This window comes from Rhinolophus ferrumequinum, chromosome X, assembly GCF_004115265.2.
Source record: "Rhinolophus ferrumequinum isolate MPI-CBG mRhiFer1 chromosome X, mRhiFer1_v1.p, whole genome shotgun sequence".
Classification (NCBI taxonomy): Eukaryota; Metazoa; Chordata; class Mammalia; order Chiroptera; family Rhinolophidae; genus Rhinolophus; species Rhinolophus ferrumequinum.
In genome coordinates this window covers 41,319,897-41,335,755 of record NC_046284.1, presented here as the reverse complement: position 1 = coordinate 41,335,755, position 15,859 = coordinate 41,319,897, and the positions used below count along the sequence as shown (strand labels likewise).

At 37.7% G+C, this 15,859-nt stretch overlaps 1 protein-coding gene and 1 pseudogene across 3 annotated transcripts in view; both read right to left on the bottom strand.

The window, feature by feature from the left end:
* The window catches only part of AMOT (angiomotin), a 116,555-nt gene that overhangs the window by 71,842 nt on the left and 28,854 nt on the right, over positions 1 to 15,859 (bottom strand). For all 3 annotated transcript variants that reach the window (XM_033119389.1, XM_033119368.1, XM_033119378.1), the window contains 3 exons: positions 14,700 to 14,844; positions 13,799 to 13,891; positions 10,519 to 10,664 (listed from right to left, as the gene is read on the bottom strand). In XM_033119389.1, the coding sequence (XP_032975280.1) occupies positions 10,519 to 10,664; positions 13,799 to 13,891; positions 14,700 to 14,844 (384 nt within the window). The remainder of the gene's footprint in view (positions 1 to 10,518; positions 10,665 to 13,798; positions 13,892 to 14,699; positions 14,845 to 15,859) is intronic.
* LOC117029967 (60S ribosomal protein L21-like) lies at positions 11,203 to 11,704 on the bottom strand (annotated as a pseudogene).

Genomic DNA, 15,859 nt, shown 5'->3' with positions numbered 1-15,859 from the left:
TATAAATAAATAAATAAAATGCCAAAGGTTAAAGAAAAAGAGGGAATTCTTTTTTTAAATGATTTTTATTAAAATATAACTAACATACAATATTATATTAGTTTCAGGTACATACCATAGTTATTCAACATTTATATACCTAAAGAATTGATAACCATGATAAGTCTTGCAACCATCTGACACCTTACTATGCTAGTATCATAATATTATGGACTATATTCCCTATGGTGTGCATTACAGCCCCATGACTTATTTTATACCTGGAAATCTGAACATCTTATTCCCCTTCACCTTTTTGCCCCTTTTTTTAAATTTTTCAATTACAGTTGACATTCAATATTATTTTATATTAATTTCCTGTGTGCAGCATAGTGTTTAGACATTTATATAATTTACGAAGTTCTCCTCCTGGTAAGTCTAGTACCCACCTGGCATTATACATAGGTATTATAAAATTATTGACTACATTCCCTATGTTGTACTTCCCTGTGACTATTTTGCAACTATCAGTTTGTACTTCTTAATTCCTTCACCTTTACAATGGAACACATACATTCTTAAATGTGTTTGCTTTGCTTGGCAAATCAAGATATTCCTATTAACAGATAAGTTTTTAAAGGGGAAAAGTGGGAGGAAGAACAGCAGGAAAACAGTCTATTGAAGAATAGAACAAATACTCTTGTGCTCAATCATACTTTTGCATTGCACTTCTGCAATAAACTGAACCCATTCCCAAGTATTTGGCACATCTCTTAACCCCCTTGTGACTCAGGAAAATCTGATCCCTGCAAATGAATTCCATGTGATGGCATGTCTTCCCTTCTTCAACAACTGTGGATGTCTTTCAAGTTTATTTTTTTAAAAGATGGCTATATAAAAAATTACTTCTAGGGTCTCTAAAGTGACCCATTTTTCTCAGTCTTTTGCAAGGAAGTGAGTTAGTCATTAACCTTCTCCATTTATTAACCGGTGGACAATGCATAGGGTCAGATGTTTTTGAATTAAGAGATGAGAGTTTTTCCCAGATTTATCACTCACTGTACAAGCTTTGTGCACATTAATTTCCTATTCTGTCAAAAGAAGATAAAACTTGCAAGATTCATATGGAAGGATACAATAATATATGGAAATATTTTCAAAATGTTAAAAAAATATTTGGGGCAGGAATAAATAAGTAGAACACAGGATTTTTAGGGCAATGAAAATACTATGCATGATACCATATTGATGGATACATGTCATTACACATTAATCCAAACCCATAGAATTGTACAACCCAAAGAATGAACCATAAGGTAAGCTATGGACTTTGGGTGATTATGACCTTCAGTGTAAGTTCATCAATTTTAACAAATGTGCCACTATGGTGGGGGATGCTGATAATGGGGGGAAGCTATGCATGTGTGGGGTCAGGAGGTATATGGTAACTCTGTAGCTTCCTCTTAATTTTGCTATGAACCTGAAAGTACTCTTAAAAAGTAAAGCCTTAATAAATTATTAAAAATATACAGATGGTTAGGTAGAGGGAGTGGATTATTATTATTAACTGGAGGAACACCAACATATACACACACTCCACTGGCTAAAGGACACTGAGACTAATAATACAGAACTAAGTCCAGTGTCACAGAGGACATCCTTCATTATGTCTGATTTTCATCTTTCCATCTAATGCCTGCAACTCGAAACATTCACTGTGTCACAAATGTCACAACTGAAGCATACTTTCTTTGTTCCTCTCCTTCATACAACTAGTTATATGTTGCTCCATGAGCCTTCAGTGTTTTCCATTTGATTTGATTTAGCTTTACCCAGGAGCCACTGGCTCCAAGAAAGAGTTCCCTCTGAAGCAATTTCGTAACACTACCCTGGTATTAGTAAGCTGCCTCTGTCCATTGCCAAGAGGTTGTGGTCCACTGGTGGATATTAAAAGATTTAAGAGTAGAAACCACCTCTAGAAACTTGCTATCAAGGGAATGGAGTTCACTTTCTATTAAGGAGACTAAAGAAAAATATGCAAGGCTTCCAATTTGGAAACTAAAACAAAACATAATCTTTGGGAAAAACTGAGAAAATCAAGCTCTGAGAGGTCACTCCATCTCTATTTGGGGTGGGGACATAATTTCTTAACATATTGGGTGGAACAACGCATACTTCAAAGAAAACATGCTGCCATAAATATGGGAAATGTCATCCTTAGATGAAATGTCCTTTAAATAAGTTAATAATTCATCAGCAGAATATTCTGGAAGATTCCTGGGTGGGTATGTACTATCAACACTCTAAATGCACACATAATTTACACCCTCGGGTCCTCCACCCACATTTATAATCCACCATAACCATTATATGTGTTTTAACTACACTAACAAAATCCTATTGTTTGAAGATTATTTGGACTAGACATATACATGTCTATGTCTAGGACATCTTCCTCTAATATCGGGAAAAGAGGAGATTATTGTACTGTGTGGATAGGTGTGATGGGAGAAAATTTTCCATCTCTAAAACCAAAAACGATAAATAAGTGGCAAGGGATCTAGAAATAAGATAAAATACTAGCCATGAAGAATAATGGTGGAGATATACTAAAACAGTATGAATTTAGTTTTGTAGAATTGATTTAGAGTGTCAAAAGAGCTCTGGAAAATGCATTGCCACCAAGAGTTATCATTGTGATGTCTAAATCATCAGTAGCCATTGCAGTTCAGGACAAGTTAACCCTTGAGTCCCTTTTTTCCTGAATCTCTGTGGCTATCATTCTAGCCTACAGTTAAAAAACAAGTCTCACTGGTTCTTTCTGCCAATCGTCCCACATTCTACTTTGTCCCTTCCTGTGCCTTTTCCTTAGTAAGCAGCTCACCCACAGTACCTTCCCTCTTTGATCTTGTTTGGGCCTTTTTCCCACCATCCCTGAAATAATTTCCCAAGTGGTGGCTCAGTTCTAGATCATAAGATAGCAGCCAGCCAGAAGTCTGGGCTGTCTTGAGTCTTGTGAGTGAATATGCCAAGCTCTCCAGTGAGGTCAAATTAGTGGGGGCAGGGGAAGGTCTCTTTGAATGGGTAAAACCATGGCTGCTGTAGGACACAGAGTTCTTTTGACTTGGAGTTGAATGAGCCTCCACTTCAATAGGACCTACGTGTCCCAAAAGATAAGGGCAAGGATGGAAAGGCACCATTTGTCTCGGCTGGCTGCCCGCTGCACAGGCTGAAGATTGATGGTAAGACCTGGATCATAGTGACTCACCAAAAAAACAGGTCTGCTTTTTATTTGGAGTGCTATCCCTTTCCTGGCAAGATACCTCCCTCCATGTCAGCAAAGGAGGGTCCATGAGAGAATCTGTGCTAAACTTCAAAGAGGAGGTTGTGATTGTAGGAGAAAGTTCTCTGTAAGCCTGAGACACCATTTCTGTGTATAGCTTAGAACACAGTGAATGTAGATAGAGTATCATGGACAAGATGGAACAGATTTCAGGAAAAGCATCTAAATGATAACTTTGTAGAGAGAAAGACGAATGCATGCAAGGGTTCTCAGGCCATTAAACTAGTCATAATCTTTCCCTGACCATCTTTTTTTTTACTTATAACTGACATATATTAGTTTCAAGTGTAAAACATAATGACTCGATATTTGTATTGATCTCACCATCTTGATGCAGTAGAAAATAGTTACCTGAGTGATCTTGCCACTTCGAAGGCAAACAAAATACTCCCTAGACAAAAGGCTTAATTTGGGTAAGTTGCCCTATTTCTCATTTGCTTAGTAGACTAGAGAAGTTTTCTTTGGAAGAACTTCTAAGGAAAACTCATCATGCCATATGTAAGCCATAACTAAATTATTTGTTTATATGAGACATAGGCAGGCATCCGACATATCCCTCTGCCTTTAAATACAACCTCACTTGAGCTATTTCCAACAGATAGAAGGATACATTTTCTTAAATTTATGAATACCTTTCTTGATTTAGAAATTTTCACTAATTTTGTAAAGGAATCACAATAAAGACTCCTTACTAGATTAGTTGCAAAGCTACCTATTCACCCTAAATACTGTCCTAATGCTCCATATTTTTTTGTCTTTTTTTAAATTAAAGTTTATTGGGGTGACAATTTTAGTAAAGTTACATAGGTTTCAAGCGTACAATTCTGTAATACATCATTTATATATAACATTGTGTGTTCACCACCCAGAGTCAGTTCTCCTTCCATCACCATATATTTGACCCCTTTTACCCTCATCTACCACCCCCCTATCCCCTTACCCTCTGGTAGCCACTAAACTGTTAACTGTGTCTATGAGTTTTTGTTTCTTCATTTGTTTATCTTGTTCCTTTGTTGTTTTCAGTTTTATATCCCACATATCAGTGAAATCATATGGTTCTTGACTTTTTCTGTTTGACTTATTTCGCTTAGCATAATAATCTCGAGATCCATCCATGTTGTCGAAAGTGGCACTATTTCATAATTAAATAAAAAAATACTCCAGGAAGAATGCAGCCTAATGGGGGTTGAGTCACAGCTGAAAAGCAAAACTTCAATTATCAATTCCTGTATTTGAAAGTAAAGGGAAGGAATGTATTCCTTTGCATATTATAGGGGAGACAGGAAAAACACCACCCAGGAGTAAACTATGCTCTGATAGGCTGCTAAAACAAAAAGGAAAACACGAATCAATAGATTTTCCCTGAAACATGATTTCAAGCCTCTCTATGTGGTAGAGGTGATCTGACTTGAGAGTCTGGAAGACATCACATGGCCTCTGTCTCTGGACTCGCCACCAAATGTTCTCCCCATCCTTTAGCAACAGCAACTCAGAATTTCCCAATAGCTAAACTCCATGAAAAAGTACAAGTTTGATGAGGGATAAGAAATTAACAATAACCGATGAGCTCATTTGAGATATCTGGCCATTAGATGCCATCATTCAATCCTTACACTATATTTATAACTTCTTCTTTAAATCATAAATTGTAAATCTACATATTTGGGGGCAGGGCCCGGGAAAAAGACTAAAAATCTCTGGAACAAATGCCCAGAAAATCATCAGAAGTCTGAAGCCAGAAATATATTTCAGGCAACTGTTTCAGTGAGGACTGCCCAGTGGGAACTACAGACTAATATCTTCTCCATACATATATATTTTTTGCATGATTAATAAATAACCAGTTACCACTGAAACTGCAAACCAAGATGGCTGCAGAGTCTCTGTCTCCATTTGTCTTCAAACAGATGGGCACCCTTCCTGGAGGGGCAGTGGGGCTGTTTTTTACATCTCAATCTCAGAGAAGTCTGGATAAGCTTTTCATAGTCTGTTGAAAAAAAAGGGGGTGGGGGGCCAACGGGTAGAGCAATTTAAAAAAAAAGAAAGAAAAGATACATGTAATCAAAAAACTCCCAACAAACAAAAGTCCTGGATTGGATGCCTTCACAGGTGAATTTTACCAAACATTCAAAGAATAATTAACAGCCATCCTTCTTAAATTATTCCAAAAACTTCAAAGGAGGGAAAGCTCCCATGCTCATTTTATGAGACCACCATTACCCTGATTCCAAAACCAGACAAAGATGTTACAAAAAATGAGAATTATAGGCCCATATTCATGATGAACTTAGATACAAAAATCCTCAACAAAACATTAGCTAACCAAATTCAGCAATACATTAAAAAGATCATACACCGCGTACAAGTGGGATTTATTTCTGGGATGCAAGGTTGGTTCAATATCCACAAATCAATTAACTTGATACACCATGTAATCAAAATGAAAAATAAAAATCATATGATCATATCAATAGATGCAGAAAAAGCATATGACAAAATCCAGGACCCAAAAGCAGCAAGATAGAGACAACTATAGCTCCCATAAGACTATCAGCTTTAAAAAAATCCAGGATCCATTTATGAGAAAAACTCTCAGCAAAGTGGGAATAGAGGGAATATACCTCAACATAATAAAGGCCATCTATGACAAACCCATACCTAACATCATATTCAATGGTGAAAACCTAAAAGGGTTTTTCTTAAGATGAGAAACAAGACAAGGCTGTCCACTTTCCCACTTTTATTCAGCACAGTATTGGAAGTTCTAGCCATAGCACTAAGACAAGGAAAAGAAATACAACACATCCAAATTGGAAAGGGAGAAATAAAACTCTCATTACTTGCAGATGGCATGATACTATATATAGAGAACCCCAAATATTCCAGCAAAAAACTATTAGAACTGATAAATCAACTTGGAAAAGTAGCAGGGTACAAAATTAATATTCAGAAATTGGCTACATTTTTATACACCAATAATGAATAAAGAGAAATGAAGAAAACAATCCCATTTATAATTGCATCAAAAAAATACCCAGGAATAAATTTAATCAAGGAGATAAAAGACCTGTACTCGGAAAACTGTAAAATACTGAAGAAAGAAACTGAAGAAGATACAAATAAATTGAAGCATATGTTGTGCTCATGGACAGGAAGAATTAACATCATTAACATGTCCATCTTACCCAAAGCAATCTATAAATTCAGTGCAATCACTATCAAAATACCAATGTCATCTTTCACAGAACTATAACAAATAATCTTAAAATGTACATGGAACCACAAAAGACTCTGAATAGTCTCAGAAATCTTGAGAAAAAAAGAACAAAATTAGAGGTATCACACTACCTGATATCAAACTATACTACAAGGTGATAGTAATCAAAACACCATGGTATTGGCATAAAAACAGACACATAGATCAATGGAACATACAGAGCCCAGAAATAAACACACACCTATATGGCCAATTAATCGATGACAAAGGAGGCAAGAACATGCCGTGGAGTACAGACAGTCTATTCAATAAATGGTGTTGAGAAAACTGAACGTGCAAAAAAATGAAACTGGACAACCTTCTTACACTATATACAAGAATAAACTCAAAATGTATTAAAGACTTAAATGTAAGACATGAAACCATAAAACTCCTAGAAGAAAATATAGGTAGTAAACTCTGACGTTGCTTTTAGTAGTATTTTTTATGATTTACCTCCATAGGCAAGGGAAACAAAATAAAATAAACAAATGGAACTACATCAAACTAAAAAGGTTTTGCACAGCAAAGGAAACCATCAACAAAACGAAAAGACAGCCTACTCAATGGGAGAAGATATTCACCAATGATATATCTGATAAGGGATTAATATTCAAATATATATATATATATATATATATATATATATATATATATATATGTATGAGTGTGTGTATATATATATATACACTCATACAACCCAACACCAAAAAAATAAACAATCCAATTAAAAAATGAGCTGAAGACCTGAACAGACATTTCTCCAAAGAGGACATACATATGGTCAACAGACATATGAAAAGATGCTCAACATCACTAATCATCAGAGAAATGCAAATAAAAACCCCAATGAGATATCACCACATGCCTGTCAGAATGCCCATCATCAATAAATCAATAAACAAGTGTTGGCGAGGATCCGGAGAGAAGGGAACCCTCATACACTGTTGGTGGGATTGAAAATTGGTGCAGCCACTACGGAAATCAGTATGGAGGTTCCTCAAAAAAAAACAAAAGTAGAACTATTTTTGACCCAGCAATGCCAGTCCTGGGTATTTATCCAAAGAAATCCAAAACACTAATTCGAAAAGATACATGCATGCCTATGTTCATTTTAACATTATTTATAATAGCCAAGATATGGAAGCAACCCAAGATGTGATTCATACAACTATATGCAGTGGAATATTACTCACCCATAAAAGAACAATGAAATTTTGCCATTTTCGACAACATGGATGGACCTAGTGGGCATTACACTGAAATAAGTCAGACTGAGAAGACAAATACCATAGGTGCTCATATGTGGACTCCAAAGAACAAAATAAATGAACAAACAAAATAGAAACAGACTCATAGATACAGAGAACAAACTGACAGTTGCCAGAGGGGAGCGGAGCTGGGGGAGCTTGGTGATAAAGGTGAAGGGATTAAGAAATACAAATTGGTAGTTAGAAAATAGTCACGGGGATGTAAAGTACGGTATAAAGAATATAGTGAATAATGTTACAACAACTATGTATAGTGCCAGGAGTGTACTAGACTAATCAGGGGAATCACAGCATAAATTATATAAATGTTGAATCACTATGCTGTGCACCTGAAACTAATATAAAATAATATTGAATGTCAACTGTAACTGAAAAAAAAAGAAATAATTTTAAAAAGAATGAATATGCATGTTGCTGAACACTATACTTCTATATAAATGTAAAAAATGAAAGTCAGTCTACCATTGAAAACCAGTTCTTCAATTACATTTATTTCCCAAGCTCACATTTATTTGCCATGTTTATTTAGAGATGAATAAATATACCTATATATATTCAATTAAAAAAAAAAGATGGCAGAGGTTACTAAATCTGAACAAGCACCCACATTTTCTTTTTGAAAGTGGAACCAAAGGATAATTCAGATAGGGAGACAGGTAGCAGGATCTAGGGAATGAAGAGTCATGAGATTCCAGTTTTATTACTGGTTCTACCCAAGACTTGACATGTGACCACCAGCAAGCTACTTCCTCTCAGCAGATCTCTCAGTTTTCCCTTCTCTAAAAAAATACAGTCTTATCTTCATCCTGTAATTCATTCTGTGATTTCCTTGCAAAATGGGAGAAGAAGGGAATATATCAGGTGTAGCAAAAGGCTAGAGTATGCTAAGCTCCTTAGACCTGGACACCAGGAATATACAAGTATTTCTCATTTTCAAAAAAGCAACTTAGCAGTATTTCTGATGTAGACAATTCATAGCATAGGAGATTAGCCTGACTTTATACAACTTTAAGTTTAACCATTAAGCAATGCAGGTTAAAGGACATCATACGTTAGATGGTATTACCTACTGGAAAAATATAAACCCACAACCCAGCTCCAGTGAGCATTTTAATACCCAAAAAAGGAAACAAAGGATATCTGTAAGTCAGAAGATCTCTAGTAACTACAACCATTCTTTCTGAGGGAGAGGAAGCAGGCAATGAATGAAGGTAGGAAAGATACCTCACATACAATAGCCACAATGTTGAGACCTTGGTCACTAAACAATTTTTTTTGGTCTCAGGTTTATAAAGCTTTCTATTTGTTATAATGGAGGCCACTTTCTCTTAAAACAATTCAAATTTTAGAATAGATAAGTCAGTGAGATGTGAAATTTTCTTTACCAAGTTACACTTTAGCACCAATTTTTGCTGAAACCACCCATTCCCTGAGAATAAAACATCTAAGAGATAGTATTACTCCAATACAATGACAACTGACATCCAAAATTAATTAATGACAAGCCAGCAACAAAGCTCCCTCTATTTCACAGGAAAACAGTTTAGTGTGGCAATTGAGTAACATCTACATCAAGATATCAAGATTAATCATATGCTTAGTAGTTTTGGGGCCCTTGCATTTGTCAAGGGAAGGCTCCATGCTTGCACACAAATAACTGACAACTTCACCCCACCACATACCTACATTCCAGAACAAAGCCAATAAGAGCCTGCCATAAACTAAACTGTCCCTGGGTCCCTTCCTATTCCAGACTCCCAAGATTGCTTTTCTCCTAAAACCAATCTGCAAAACGAGGTAGAGCCATCAAGATTCATTTTTCTTACCTGAGGGGATCAACTTCACACTGAGCATGGGGAGACAAGGACCATTCTGATTTCAAGATCTGTAGAGAACTTTAAATTATCTGAAATCATTTCCTAGTCCTTCCAAAATAAAGTGTTAAAGCCCTGTGAGGACAGGAATTTATATAATATAATATAACATAATATAATATATATTATATAATATATATAATATAATATATATAATATATGTTATATAATATATATAATACACACACACACACACACACACACACACACACACACCCCAGGGATGCCAAAAAATGTATAGAAGTGGACACTTTGGTCAACGTTGCTCAAGCAGTAGTTCGCCATAATCAGAAGTATCTGGACGCTGATGGTAACCACTTTGAGCACCTCTTGTAATTGCAGAAGTCAAACATGACTTGTATTCATCTTTTGTTATTAATATATATTATTATAATTTTAATAGTTTTTTTCCTTTCTTAAAATGTGTATACATATTTTTGGCACCGTGTGTGTGTACGTTTGTGTGCGTGTCACAGGCTTAAGGCAGGGCTAAATACACAGTAAGAACTTGGCGGCGGGGGTGGGGTGGGTTGTTAGCTTACAGGAATGAGCAAATGGAAATTGCTCCTTGACCTTGGTGATTTTCTATTCTGGAGCAAAAGGAAAGAACTTGCAGAGAAAAGAAATCGAAGTCCACTCACATTAGCACAGCTATAACTAGAAGTAGCAGATGGTACCTTCCTGTTGGGGGATAGTGCAGCTGCCAATTCACCAAAATGAAGAGGCCCCAGAGCCCTTGACTTCCCAGCTCTTCTACCCTCACACTTGTATGCTACCTGAGGAAACTACACATACCTCTTCCTCCAACTTTACCACCTTGGCCTGGGCGTTGCTCAGGGCCTGATCGCGGATTTCGATGTGTCGCCTTTGGTCCTCGTTGGTAGAACGGGCAGTGGCCAGCTCTGCTTCCAGCTTCTCCTTCTCCCGCTGGCTTTCCTTATCTATCAGGACATGAAATACCAATACTGCCATTCTGGAGCTGGCTGAAAACCTTACCTGAGCGAAACTGATAATCATACCCATTACTAAACATTCTAGCTTTCTAACACACAGCTATATGAACGAGGAAACCAAGATCTGATCACTGGGTTTTACCACTAACTTGCTGTGTAAATTAAGAATAGTCACTTAACAATGGTTGTTGTACAGAAGTAATGAGAAAGTAGATATAAAAACTGTTATGAAAAGTATTTCATAAAGAAGAATAGACACATAAATATTAAAAGAACAGATAGGCTTGTCTCCTCAATTTTGTATCTTCTAACAGTTTTGTATTGGCAAAAGAACAACTGAGCGCCCCCAAATTTCCCCATTGTTTCCTCATGATAGCATATTAAATCAATCTAAAAATGGTGTTTCATAAACTATATAAAACCTCAAATCCCACTCTTTACTCACTAACATTATTTATTTATTTTGGTTTTTTGTTTGTTTGTTTGCTTTTGTTTGTTTGTTTGTTTTTGTTTTTTACAGAGGTCTTTTATTTTTTTACACTTATGCCATGAATTCATAGGGAATGGGTTCCAGCAGCTCAGGCTCTTTTCCATTGGTTCTCACAAAGTGTGCTTCTCTGGGTGGGGCAGGCTGGCGTTTCAGTTGAACCAAGGTACCTTTCTCTTTGGCTTCCTTCTTTTTCTGATCATTTTCCTTCACCCGTTTCAGGAAGCTATCTCGGCTCTTAGAGTGCTTAATATGCTCAATATGAACATTAATTCTCTTGGCTAGAATCTTGCCCTTGACTTGTTTGTTTACAACAATGCCAACTGCATGCTGAGTAACATTGTAGACCCTTCCCTTTTTGCCATGGTAACATTGTGGGGCATTCCTTTTTGAACAGTGCCCATTCCCTTGATGTCTACAATACCACCTTTCTTGTAGATTCACATGTATGTGGCCAAAGGAACAACTCCACGTTTTCTAAAAGGACTAGAGAACCGGCCTAGAGGCAGGTGCCTCTCCTCTTTCCCTTTGCGTGGGTCATTTTGACGAATTACTGGAAGATGGCGGTCCCGGCCGAAAAGCACTAACATTATTTTTTAATTGAGATCAATCCAAGATTGCATTGTAACTGCAGATGACACATGTAATTATGCCCCCATGCCTTTCTAGGTTCCTTCCCTTTTAATTAGACAGACCTAATACCAGAAACTCAAATGAGCAGTTTTGATTCTCACTTAGATGTAGAGTATCCTTCCTCTCAAGATCTTAATATAATACTTAAGTTTGTAGGAGAAACTTTACTAGGGTAGCCTTGCCTTCCTTCCCACTCTGACTTTACAGATCCACTCAGATGTACCCTGGAAAGAAATGAATATTTATTATATACCAAGTGTTGTATTAACTTAATCATCAGAACAACCATAGAAGAAAGGTATTATTCTCTTGTCCATTTTACATATGAGAAAACAGAGACTCAGAGGACTTCAGTAACTTCTACAAGGTCCCACAATTGGTAAATAAGTAGTGGAGACCATACTTAAGGCCAAGTTGTTCTAAACTCTTTCTACTGTACCAGACTGCTTTCTCCTAGGGTTCAGTTGGTTTGGCCTCTCTAGGGCATTTTAAACACATTCCCCCGGAAGATTTTTCAAGAGGGCTTTCTTGGCTCCTGCCATAGTCCCAACCATGTGGTACCCTGTGGATGTCCAAAGGCAAAAGAAATTAAGGGGCCACAAGTCATGCCCTCTTCCCTGCCTACTAAGCAGAGTCCATTTTTCCCTTCTAGAAATGTTTAAGTCTTTCACTCTGCTCTTAATATAGTTCAATCTACTAAATTACCACATTTTATAAATTAGTAGGGCTACTAGGACACACGAAATGCCGTCTCCGCACAGGGAGGAGTGTCAACTAGAAGATACAAGGCAAGAATCCATACATTTTCTGTTTTGTTTTGTTTTGTCCTGGGAGGCTGCCATCCTCTCTACTTGTGAATTAGCTTCCACAGTAACCGTGACACCAAAAAAGCAACTTCACAACAATGTACACTAGGCACTGATGACACCAGAAAAACTACATTCCTTCCTCTAAGACATACTGACAAAGGAACAGGAGGTTCAGGGAAATGAGGAAGAAAAAGTCCCAGTTCTGAAGCCAGTGCACAACTGAGCAAACTAGGAAGGGAGGGGGATATTATTGCAAGTAAAGATAAAACAGACTCGTAAAAGCTGACTAGAAGCAGCATGGAATGACTTGGAAGGGTCATGTGGAAGCCCAGCAAAGATGGGGCCTGACAAGTCCCCACCAAGCACTACTCCAGCTGGGAGCTGTGCTGAAGGAGGCTGGGGGTAGAGGACACCAACTACGGGCATCTGCTAATGTGGGGGTAGTTCATCTGTTTCCCCTGAATTCATTCTCCCTATGGACTCAATCCACTGTGTAGTTTTTATTGCTGGTCTTATTGTGGCACTTGGAAAGAATGAGGCATTGTCTAGCTGGGTGGGATCCAGTTTGGACCAATAAAGAAGAGGATGAATTCATTGTCATGGTCCTAGGAGTATTTCCAGACACTATTATGAGAAGACATAGCTCTGCTCTCCGCCATACCCTCCAACTCTGTAACCAGAATCACTAGTACAGGCCATAGCAGTGGTCCCCATCTAGCTACACTTGCAGTCCACCAAGTTGTAATTATGATAATATAGGGTGTTTTAACTAAGGGAGCCCCAGGTACAGGTTAGGTATTGCAAACATTAATAATCAATCCTGCATGTTAATCCCATCTCAACCAAAGCACATGGAGCCTTCAACAATAAATCCCTTCAATATTAAGGAACCCCATGGTCACTGAGGTCCCTGTCAGCCAGCCATGGCAAAAGCAGGAATTTCAAGGGGTTTCTCTTGTTTAATACAGAAGGAGCTATGTTGATGTGACTAGATGTTGTGGCAAGCAGCCTTCTTGGCCTAGGAGGAAAAGAACAATATCTCCCAACTTCATGCTTGAACAGAAAAAATACTCCCTAAATGGCATTCACTCTACCCTGGCTATTCTAGAAGGCTAAATTGAACTGTGTGACCTCTTCACACACCTCATTCCCATCCACACATTAATACCTGCTGCTGAAGCTTTCAGACTTACTTTTTGCAAAGAGCTGAGATATGGTTTTTCTGGTATCCTCTGACCCTTCATATTCCTTCTCCGCAAGCTGCTTGTTGGCTGTCTCTAGACGCTCTGTGGAATTAGGACACAATAAACAGGGCCCCATGCACAAACTTCCATGCATATACTATTGGCCCTCTCGATACTGATCTTGGGCAAAACAAGCCCATTTCTTCTCATTACACAGGAATGGGTGACACAAACATAGGTTTGCAAATGTGGATCCCAAAACAACACTAGACCATGGCAGGGAAAGGGGAGGTGAGTACTTAACACTTTCACTCCTCATTGACAAAACCAAAGTACAAATTTCTAAATGTCCACAAAGTAATTTATCCCTGGATATGATATCTTTCATTCACCAAAGTTATTATAAAGACTTCAAAATCATGTAATGTCAAAGCTGGAAGGGGACTATAGGCAGCATCTAGTTCAGTTCCTTCATTTTATAGACAAGATGCCCTAAACCCAAAGATAAAAAATAACATCCCCAAGGTCATCAGTTTTGAAGGTGGTTATTTCTCACTATCTTTAATATTATTTGTTAAGATAAAAATACAAGGAGGGAATCCTAGAAACAATGGAGGATATCACTATTTCAAGTTTTACCAAAGACAGGCCTCTGTAAAACTTATAAAGGAAGAGAGGCAGCATGGATTGTGTGAGTCAGACAGGTAGGTCATGAAGTCCCAGGATGGGCACTGTCCAATTAACACATCAGCTAGCTTGGGACCAAGTAGTACTGTGGTCATAAAAACTTAGCCTGGTCTATGCCCTGCAATTTACTGACCATTCTAGTAGTCTGGACAAACCTAAGAGCCTTAAGGTATGCTGTTGAGCTTCACCGTCTTGGCCAGTGTGTCAAAAACGATTCCCTCACCTCTCAGATCCCTGTTGAAGTCATGCATCCTTCGAATCTCGCCCTCGAGCTTGTTTCGCATGGCTTTCTCCAGGGCCTCTCTTTTGGAAGATGACTTCACAAGGTTCTCATATGCCTCCGAGACATGCTGGATTTCTGTTTCCACCTAAACAACAACAACAACAACAAAAAACCAAAAAACAGAAAAAGGAAAAATTGTAGGAATGGTAGGAGCTTGAAGGGAAAGATAGTCTGAAAACATACATGCAAATCCTTAATGGGGGCTTCTCCCAGGGCTTTTTCAGATGGCCAGTAGGTAAGCATAACACAGATAAGAAAAAATTCCCAGAAGGACTTATAAATTCAATCTTAAGCTCAGTAATTAACTCACAGGGTCCTGATACTTCCTCAGGTTTTCCTCAGAGAAGGTGGTAGGAGAGAATAAATTTCTTAAGTATGGTTACAAGTGATTTTCATTTCGGAATAAGAATTTTCTTAATTTTGCAAATAATAATAATGTATTTAGTATGGATAACGTTATTCTAGAGCATCCAAAGGGCTTTCACATATTTATTTTGATTCACCCTGATATCTGCCTTCACAAAGATGCTTTTCCCCATTTTAGCAGAGAGCAGAGTTAAACTGTCTTTTCCAAGATGAAGTTAGCAGCAGAAGCAAACCGTAAAAACTCTAAGCCTCAGACTCATTTAGTAGTTCAGTTCAATTTAACAAATATTTACTAAGAGCCAAATATTTATGAGAAACCTTTAAGGCACTGTGGGATATGTAAATATGAATGAGGACATCATCATTGCCCTCAAGGAGCTTTTAAGCTAATTAGGTAAAATAATATAGGGAAAGAGATAGTATTAAGAAAAGTAGTAGTGGTGCTATAAAGTGCAGGTGAGGAAGAGGTTATTTCTGGTAAGGGGAGAGGAGGACAATTTCAAGGAGGGGGTGGCATTTAGAGTCAGATCCTGAAAGCTGGGTCAGATTTCAATGAGCAGAGGTGAGGGGAAGGGTATTCTATTCTGAGTGAGCGAATGAATTCCCAGAATGACCAGTAGTCCTGTTTGGCTGGGCACTATGGGGTACACAAAGGGAAACTGGTGAGATCTAGCTGCAAAGATAGACTAGAGTCAGGTCATAAAAGGGCTTTAATGCCAGACATTTGGACTTTA